Below are 10,188 nucleotides of genomic sequence, written 5' to 3'. Positions count from 1 at the left end.
AATAAAGTTAGTTAATTTACCATTTATATTAAAAGTTTATGACGATAAGAAAGGATAAATTTATTTTTTTAATTTATATTTTAACACTTCCACTCTTATACACATGAAATGTTTAAATTGAAAATAATAATAAATTGTAGAGTAAAATTAGAAATAAAAACTTATTTTCTGAATCTTGATACTATAGATAGCATATTTCTAACACTGGTCTTACCAAAAAAGTAAATTATCAATCTTTAACGTATAAGAAAAGATATATTGTATAGATTAACTCTAACCCGACTCATTTAATTAAACGGAACAGATTAGAATTCTAAACCTTAATTTACTATTTTTTGTTGAGTTCGTCTTGTGTTCGTGAGTCATGTCAAATTGACACCTCAAAATATCACGTGTCGGATTAAGGTCTTGTCCACAAATAGTTGTAAGACTATATATGTTAACCTTAATCTCAAAATATTTAATTAAACAAGTGAGACCACCTTCAATTTTTAACTCACTAATTTCATATTAGATTCGTGTCAAATTGACAAGCCGGATAAAAATTTACTAGCCCTCCTTGTTACAATAACTTCAATGCAACAAATACATTTAGTTTTTTTCCAAACTAAATTGATGAATTTTTTTCAAGTTCAACCCACTATTCTCATATCCATTTTGCTCACATGTTATTTGTAGGAAAACTTTCTTTATAGCTGTCTGCCTCTAAACCAATAAAATGGTTCAATGTATATCCAAACCAAACCAACTGTAATTGGTCATAACTTCCGAAACCTTAAAAGTAGTCCAATGTTTGAGCAATCCTTACAAGTAGCAGTGATCGGAGCCGGCATGACTGGCCTGCTCACCGCCCGTGAGCTCAAAAGAGAAGGCCACCGGGTCATAGTCTTCGAGAAAAGCAATAGGCTTGGTGGCACCTGGGTCTATGACCCACGCGTCGAAACCGACCCATTGGGTTTAGACCAAAGTCGCGAGATTGTCCATAGCAACATGTACCGCTCGCTTAGGGTCAACCTTCCAAGGCGGCTCATGGGCTTCTTGGATTACCCATTTTCGCAGAAAGAGGGTGGGGATCCGAGAGAGTTTCCGGGTCATGAGGAGGTTCTCCAGTACCTTGAAGATTTTGCCCGGGATTTCGAGTTGGTTGAGTTGATATGGTTCGGGCACGAAGTAGTCCGGGTTGAAGGAGTCAATGAAGTGAGTCATGAGTGGGTCATTGAATCGAGGACTCGGGAAAGTGAGTCAGAGGTGGAGGAGGAGGTGTTTGAGGCCGTGGTGGTGTGTAATGGTCACCACACCGAGCCAAGAATTGCCGACTTTCCAGGTATATTTATTTCTACTTTTATTTGCTGTTTTAATATTAATAGCTCATCCTTTTATTAGAATTTAAAAACAAACAAAAACTACAATCTTGAACAGATGTAGTTTTTAGGTATAACTTCTTAAAATGATATCGAATTACATGTCTTTTTGAGATAAGGGTACTAAATTAGCAAACGTTTCAAATTGGGATATCCACGTTTTCAATTCCAAACGTTTCACTTAAGAGTATTCCGTTAGGATTTGTTGTTAAATTCTGCCAAAATTCTCAAAATACGCATGAGTTTGAGTTTTTTTATTTTTTATTTTTTAAATTATAAATTTTTTTTAAAGATTCAGGCATGGGTGTTTCTACAAATTTCGTTAAATTTTGAACAATATTTAAATCCTAGTATTTTTTTTTTTTTTAAAAAAAAAGGTATTTTGAGTACTCCGATATGATTTAACAGCAAATCTAACGGAATATCCTTAAGTGCGACGGTTGGAAACATGGATACTCCAATTTGAGACATTTGCTAATTCAGTATTTTTATCTCAAAACGGAATATAATTCAATATCCTTTTGTGAAGTTATCCCAATTTTTAATCTCTAATTATCTTGGTGTTTTGTAAGCTCGACAGTGTTGAGTATGTGAAGGTCATAAATCGATCTCAAGGTAGATGGTGAATGAAATATTGATATTACGAGAAATTATTGAAAAATCTTGCAACTTTGTAAAGAGTTGCACCATGTGTATTTGAACTTCAAATATTTTCCCCGAGAATTGAGAAATATTTTGTGGCATGGATTAACATGTGTCTCAAAAACTCTCTCCATCCTTCAACACATTTCAGCAATGCAAAACTTGTGAAGGAAAGAGCCACCATCGTCCCTTGCTGTCATTCTCGCATAAGCCTAACACTCCTCTTCTTTCCTTTACAAATGGAGTTACTGTAAAAGATTTTTCCCTACTCTTTTCTCTCATCTGCTCTCTCTCCCCATTTCTTCTCTCTCGTGGAATATTAGCTGGATTTTCGTGGGTTTCATTTATTGATGGGTTTGGTTGAATCTCTATATCTAGCCTTTTTTACGATGGATTTTAAAGAAGAATTTCTTGGGTCCTTGTATTAGTTTCAGTTATGTTGATTTTTTTTTTTTTTAGGTAATTTTAGTTAGAGCAATTGTATTTGATGATTTTTTTGAGATACCCACTTCCTGGTTTAACAGGATTATGGACAAAAGTTTAGAAAATCAAAACTGGGACGGATTACTTGGTCAGAAATGTTATGCTAAGTTTTGATAGACCCATTTTGTAATACCCATGGAATTTATGGTTAGATTAATAGACCTATTTAATGTTTTCCCTCTCTCTGTTCTGAGTTTTGATTTTTGTTGTAAAGATGATTGGATGAATGTGGCTATATATGGAATGGGACTTAATATGAGAGTTCCTGAGTTTGTTGAAGGAAAATTTATGGGTATTCTTATGTGTTTGACTTTTATCTTTGAGATTTGCTAATCCACCCTTATATGTGTATAGATGTATTGATTTTGAAAAGAATATAAAATATGTATACTTGTGGTATATATCAGTGGGACATGATGATTTATTAACATGTGTTGAACCTCTTGGAGTTAGAACCTTTCACTGCATGCCTCTAATATTAGGTAGAATGTTGATGGGCTGAATTGCTTTGAAATATTAGTATGGGCCGTGACTTGGTGTTTTGAGTAAGATCATGTGATTGTATCCATTTGTTAGTACCAGCTAGAATTATTGGTAACTATTTCTAAAAATTAATTTGTTTGAGCTTTTATACTTCAAATGCTATCAGCATAGCATTGAACAATTCACCTGGAAAGACCACCTTAATGACATCTTATAGGGTAATCTGTAACTTGGCCCATGTTGTGCAGAGAATAAACTAGGAATCATAACTACTCTCTCTAATCTTTTTAAGTTAAAAGACACCATAAATAAAATTCTTATAAACAATAATTTTGCACTACAAGTGACTCAAAAGTTTTATCCCGTTTAAATGATTTGTACTACTATTGTTATGTTGTGTTTACTTTCTGAGATGTCAAACTCACCCATTTTTTATTTTTTATTTTATAAACTTTTTAGATGGCTCTATTCATTGTCGTCCTCCTAACTAGAATACCCAATGTGGTCGCAACGTTTAACGACCCAGAGTTTTGTCCTATTAATGAGGACAAATGGGCATATGTATGCTTTGAATAATAGTATTTAAATAGTCAGGAGTCTTTTGATTTTGTATAGTATATAATAAACATTGTGTGAGCAGATTATAGAAGTTTGATACCACCATTGTCACGCTCCCCTTTTGAGAAATAAGGGAAACGTGAACTTGAACTTATAAAGATCAAAGTTAAAAAAAAATAAAACATCCACACAAATCCATAAAATAACACAGAGTAGAAATTTAAAATCTCTAATATATATTCTTTTTAATAAAATTCTTGTAGTTAGTACAATCAAATGCCAAGGGTTAACAAAACGAAACACTGTACGATAATATAACAAAAGTTGGTCCAATTTATGAAGATTTATTGTGTTGGGGAGGTCATCGCCATCCCACTTCTATAATTCGGCCACACAGTGTTTACTATAAACTATACAAAATCAAAAGATCCCTGGCTATTTAAATACTATTATTCATGTAGACATATGTCTATTTGTCCTCATTAATGGGTCAAAATTTTGGGTCGTCAAACATTGCAACCCCAATGGGTATTCCAGCCAGCCAAGAGAACGACAATGAACAGAGCCATTTGAAAAGTTTATAGGGAAAAAAAGGGGGGGGTGGGTGGGTTTGACAACTCAAAAAGTAAACACAACACAACAATAGTAATACAAATTATTTAAATTTGATAAAACTTTTGAGTCAAATGTAGTGCAGAGCTTATGTGGTTCATACCTTTGAGGGCAACAATAAAAACTGCAAATAAAAAAAGAGGATATTAGAAATCATATAAAGAAAAATATAAAACTTCCTCCAATTATTATTCCTTTATAAACTTATCATGAGTGTTTTACTTCTTGGCCCAACTCCGCTTTATTATAAACCATGAGCGGCGCATGTTGGCTTGTCCCAAAGGACCCATATGGGCTCATCCTATCGTCAAGGGAAAGCTTACAGGGATGAAGACTTTCTTAGGTGAAGGCCACCTGGGTGATAAATCCCTTTGGACCCCCCACTCCCAAGTAAGGGTCTTTGTATTTTTATTTTTCTTTTTCTTTTTTTATTAGGTGTCAAGCTGAGGTGGCATTTTGTACATGTGGCAACATGTTTTTGGTCTTGGATTGATTTTTGTACACAGGCAAAAATTTCGTTAAGTTTTTAAACCATAGATGAATGAAGATATCAAATTGGTAAACTTGGAAAGTATAGGTATCAGTTTTGTCATTTATAAAAAAAATGTATCAGTTTTGTCCCTTTTTAAAGCCCAAGCACCTTTTTGATAAAGAGCAAAACCACCGGTATCAATTATGCATTTAACCCAAAAGAAAATGCAATGCTCACTCAGCCTCAAAGATCTCCCTTTGTCCAAAGCTAATATCTCTATTTGAGATTCTCAAGGTATATAAATACCTTGTGGTAAAATTACTTTATTCACTTTACATAGAGAGAGGCATAAGCAATATCTCCATGGTAAAATTACTTTGCTCACTTTTCAATTGCATAAGCCTTTTTTGTATTATGTTACAGGCATGGATATTTGGCCAGGAGTGCAAGTACACAGTCACAACTATCGAACTCCTGAATCATTTCAGAATCAAGTATGTAAATGTTAGTGCTTTTTTTTTTTTTCATCATCACAAATTCCCTTTCTTCTAAAACACGAATTAGCTTACTTATGTTCTATGCCAGCGTGTTAAACTTTTTGTCTAGAAACATAGTCTGTACTATAATAGCAATATTTAAACTCTAGTGATAATGCAATGGATGCCATTAAGCCAAAAACTAAAGGCGTTAGGAAGAATGATTTACAAACTATTTTACAGAACAGGGTTGATGTATAGTTTTGGACCTGCTCATCATTTTTAAAGACATCTGTGTGTGTCAGCTGATGCTGCTATGGTGTCTAAATAAATTGTGCTGCAATTATGTCAATAGCCATATTTTCTGGAGAGCTTATCTATAGAAATAGTGTCTGGAGTAGATGAAAGACTTGTTTCTGCCATGTGGTATTGCAGATTTTGACAAGGCAAGAGAGAGGATATGACACAGTCTTCACTAAATTTTTTCAAAACTACTCTTACACTGTTCCATGCTTGCATACAATTGGAAAGGATGTACCTATTGAATTTTTAAACACTCTATCCTATTGAACTTTTAGTAATCTAGGAACAGTTCTTTATACCGGGACTCTCATATAGATCTTGCATATACCCATGTCCTGACATGTCTAGACATTGGAGCCTATTATATTTTGAAGTGGCCATTTAAAATAGCTTTTCATGATATGTTCTTAACATTTGCTTCAGTTCTTCCATACCACTATACCAGAAGGTACTGCTCTAGGAATTAACCTTGCAGTTTCATGGCTTCACTATAATACCAACTTTACCTAAAATGCTGATTTAAGAATTGGTAAAATATTAATTAAATAGTTAGGTTTATCGTTTCTCATGAGTTTAAGCTTTTGGAATAAGTATTGATTTAATATAGTATTTGAGTAAAGATCCTGATTCGAACTTCTAACTCTGTAGTTCACCACCTTTCAATTAAATATTCTACGTGTTTGACTTCATTTGTGAGGGAGAGTGTAAAAATATTAATTAAGTAATTGAATTCATCATTTTCTATCTGCTTAACCTTTTAGAATAATTGGTGATTTAAAATGAATTGATAGATGTTTTGAAACCAAAAAAAAAGGAAAAAAGAAAAAAGCGTAAGATGTAACCTTATTTATGAAGTAAGTGAAATTCATTTTTTCTGCTTGTTGATGATGGTTGCATATTGCAAAATCACATGAATGGCTCCTTGCTTCTTAATTTAATTTCATTCTTATAATGGCAACACTTGTTTCTTTAAGTCTCTTAAGAGTTGCTATGCAATCATGTTTGACAGATTGTGGTCATAGTTGGAAATGGACCTAGTGCACACGACATCTTGAGAGAGATCTCCTCTGTTGCAAAAGAAGTTCATCAAGCCCTGGGTGCCTCAGATGTGCATTTTAAAAAGTTGGAAAATCACAATAATATCTGGCAGCATTCAGTGGTTTTGTGTTCTTTCTACTAGAAAATGCTATTTCCTTTGATATCAGAAGCTTTAAAATTGATAAGCTGCAATTCTAATGGGTAGTAACTTCTACAGATAAAATGTGCTGATGAAGATGGTAAAGTAGTATTTCAAGATGGATCATTTGTGTATGCAGATGTCATCATCCATTGTACCGGGTATTGCCATGAATGTGATTTCATAGTCTCTGCTTTATTTTCTTTATCTTATTTGATCAATTAACAACTTTTGTTTTCACATCCCTGAGCTATTATTTCTAAAGTTTGGAACTTTTTTTTTTTTTTTTTTGTTGAATATTATTCTCCTATTGCAGATTCAAGTATCATTTCCCATTTTTAAGAACAAATGGAATAGTGAGCGTGGATGACAGCTGTGTTGGACCTCTGTATAAACATGTTTTTCCACCATCCATAGCTCCTTGGCTTTCTTTTGTAGGACTACCTTACAGGGTATGCTATTTTATATATATATATTACGAAGTTGATGAATTCTAGAAAAAAAAACATAAATGGTTCTAGAAGCAATGTGTTTTTTTTTTTTGGATGAATAAAAGCTTTATAAGGCCCAAACACAGCAAGTCTACAAACACTCCAGAAAACTGGATACAAGCTACTAAAAAATAGTAGCAACAAAACAGAACAGCCTTAGCCAACCACAAGCCGGCCAACAAAGGCTGAACCAACAACAAGAACACCACAGTAAACAAACAGCACCCAAAACAAAGAAAACTCAGCTGAGAAACTAACTGAATACAGCATCAATCAACCAAACGATCAGCAGCATCAAACAGCAATCTGCTATCAACCAACCACAGGACTACAGAAACTAACTGCTAAACATCTTCTGCAAATCCACCTCAACATGGAATCAGTGGAGAAGCAGAGAACACAAGCAGGCCAAAAACCCTTCAACCCTCTGCCAGGAACCACAACCACCAAACCTCAAAACAGGAGGTTTATTAAACACATTGATTTCCCTTCTTTTAACTAAGAGAAATGTTATTTAGTTTATTGATATATTACTGTCATATGACTAAAATGACGTGACAGTAAAAATCAGCCATTGATTTTTTTTTTTTTTTTTTTACAAACTCTTGTTAATTTAAAGGCTGATTTTCACTATCATGTCATATCAGTTATAAGACAGTTGTAGAATAGTCTACTAAATGGCATTAATTGTTAATTAATCGCGCATTTTTTATCATACTTTTTCTTGTAAAGAAGTGCTTCTGATAGTATCCGTTTGATCGCATAGAAACGATGAGATGAATGTCGAGGTTTGAAGGTTTCTTTTGGCACTCCAAGTTATCTATTCTTGCAACTTCATAGCCATCAAAGAAATGATTTCTTTTATCTTCTTTAGATGATGATATCTAATTTTAATTGTACGTGCTCTTATAGTATACCTTACAACGCTCTTTTGGTATCTCCAATTCTTCTTACTAATTCATCTGTTTGGTTGATTATGATAATTCATTTGTAATTAGGGTGCTCCTAGTTTAATAATTGAGTTACAGTCCCGTTGGGTAGCAAAAGTTTTGTCTGGCAAGGTGGCACTACCAAGTGAAGAAGAGATGGCATCATTTGTTGAAGAACTCTACCAGCATATGAAGGAGAGTGGATTGCCTAAGCGCCACACTCATCAGCTTCAGCAGAACAAGGTTTTAAGGTCTCATGTTCAATAATCTTTCTTTGATCTCAAACATTGCTTATTGACTTGATCTCTTTGGTCTCAGTTTGAATATGAGAACTGGCTAGTCACTCAATTGGGATTACCACCCCTAGAGCAGTGGAGAGAAGAGATGTATTTCTATGCGTTGCAGAAGATTACTTCACATGATCAGTGGCGGAGCCAGACTTTTAGTTGAGGGGGGTCAATAATTTTTTTTTTTTTTTTTTTTTTTTTTTTTCATTTTGATAAATAGAGTAAAGTTAATAAAAAATAAATCAAAAATTAAAAAAAAAAAATATAACTAAGACAATAAATAAATAATTCAATAAAATTTAATTATCGCTTAAAATATATAAATGTAACTTACAATTTATTTTGTCACTCCAAGTGTTTATTTATTCAGTTGTCATCGACGAGTCTTCATACTTTGAAATCGCTATATGATTTTTTTTCATTGCTGATAATCTTAAATATATCATTCTCAATATACGTAACCAGACAATCATTTATCCATTGATCTCACGTTCGACTACATAAAAAAAGTTGGTTAAGCTAAGTCTTAATTTTATTTTTAAAAAAATAATTTGTCAACATAGACAGAAGTATCATGACTCACATCTAACCAATCCTAATAAGTAGGCAGGCCTAAGGCATTTTTTTTAAAAATAAAAAATAAAATAATAATAGTAATAATAAGGCTTAAAAAAAGAAAAAGAAAAAAAAGAAGGTTAAACTGTTACTTTATAAACGTTTTAGACGAAAATTATGAAAAGCTTATTACCTTATTACCAAAAAAAAAAAAAAAGGAACAAAAAAGTATGAAAAGCTGGAAACCATCAACATCATGGTTCAGCTTTTAGCACTTATGGGCCACGTTTTTGGACCGGGCATAGCTGGAAGCCTGGATTATCTTTAGTCCATAGACGTGTCCGGTATCCTCCAAACGAACGTTTTGTTTATTTAACAAAACGATGCGTTTTATCAAAAGGAAAAAAATGCGTCTTCAACCTATCTTCTTCAACCTGTGGCAGCTGCTAGTGACTGGTTTTAGGTTATAAATCAATGAAAAAATGGTAGAACGGAGTGTGGCTCATGAAACTCGTCCCTCTTGAAAAATATTTGCCCCTTATGAGTTTTTGAGGGTGGGCAATTAGGACTTTCCAAAAAAGATTTCCAAGAGTAGGGAAAATTTTTAGGAGGTGAGGGGGGGCATTTGACCCCTCTCGACCCCCCCTGCCTCCGCCCCTGCACATGATGATGATGAATATCGGGACACCTGGGATGTCATAGGTGGATAGAGGTGTACAAGCGTTACGTTTATTAACCGCTAATAACTGATAACTGCTAATAATTGCCAACAACCACTAATTGGATAACAGGGAAATCAGAAATAACTGCAACCGAATAACCGGGTGCCCTGGTTGCGGTTATCGGTTATAGGGCTTTAGGAAACCGGTTAATAACCGGGTAACCATTTTATATATATATTCCAGCCAAGGCCTAAACTGAATTTCCACTTGAACCTCTAATAAAATTATGTCTACTGCTACTGTTTATAATAATACTGAGTGCATTCCAATGTATTAGATTGTTACTATATAATGTGTTGAAGGCAATGGTAATGCGTTGGAAATTCAAATATTACAATAATAATGTGACTAATATCTAGAAAGTTCTTTAACTTTTCAAAAATATATCAGTTTATAAGGTGACATTTGCTCCTTGTAGGTAAATAGTAAGATCTTCGAATTACATTTAAATTAATTTGGGGTTCACATTATTTACAAGAATCAATAGCATTGCCAATAAAGGTAGCACAATTTGGTGGGAAAGACTATTCTCTATACAAATAATTATATTTATTGTAGATGGCCTCAAATTCAATCTTTAAAATCAAGGAATGAATCATCTTAAGTTTTTTAATACGAAAGTTTGGTATTTTTATTT

The 10,188-nt window shown here is 33.5% G+C and overlaps 1 protein-coding gene across 1 annotated transcript; it reads left to right on the top strand.

Moving 5' to 3' along the window:
• Window positions 1-726: 726 nt before the first annotated feature.
• LOC133879094 (flavin-containing monooxygenase FMO GS-OX-like 4) lies at window positions 727-9,583 on the top strand. The gene is made up of 8 exons (XM_062317640.1): window positions 727-1,324; window positions 5,035-5,105; window positions 6,400-6,549; window positions 6,646-6,728; window positions 6,884-7,019; window positions 8,057-8,230; window positions 8,306-8,410; window positions 9,498-9,583. Exons 1-8 carry the CDS (start codon window positions 727-729, stop codon window positions 9,537-9,539), a joined length of 1,359 nt encoding a protein of 452 aa, XP_062173624.1. The 3' UTR covers window positions 9,540-9,583.
• Window positions 9,584-10,188: the final 605 nt, after the last annotated feature.

This window comes from Alnus glutinosa, chromosome 10, assembly GCF_958979055.1.
Source record: "Alnus glutinosa chromosome 10, dhAlnGlut1.1, whole genome shotgun sequence".
Lineage (NCBI taxonomy): Eukaryota > Viridiplantae > Streptophyta > Magnoliopsida > Fagales > Betulaceae > Alnus > Alnus glutinosa.
The sequence above is the reverse complement of the archived record's forward strand: the minus strand, read 5'-3'. Positions and strand labels throughout refer to the sequence as shown.

Excerpts from the sequence above, each read along its gene's own strand:
- LOC133879094 (XM_062317640.1), top strand. The coding sequence starts at position 727 with ATGTATATCCAAACCAAACCAACTGTAATTGGTCATAACTTCCGAAAC. Across the intron at positions 1,325-5,034 it reads AAGAATTGCCGACTTTCCAG|GCATGGATATTTGGCCAGGA; the intron begins GTATATTTATTT and ends ATTATGTTACAG. Across the intron at positions 7,020-8,056 it reads TTGTAGGACTACCTTACAGG|GGTGCTCCTAGTTTAATAAT; the intron begins GTATGCTATTTT and ends ATTTGTAATTAG.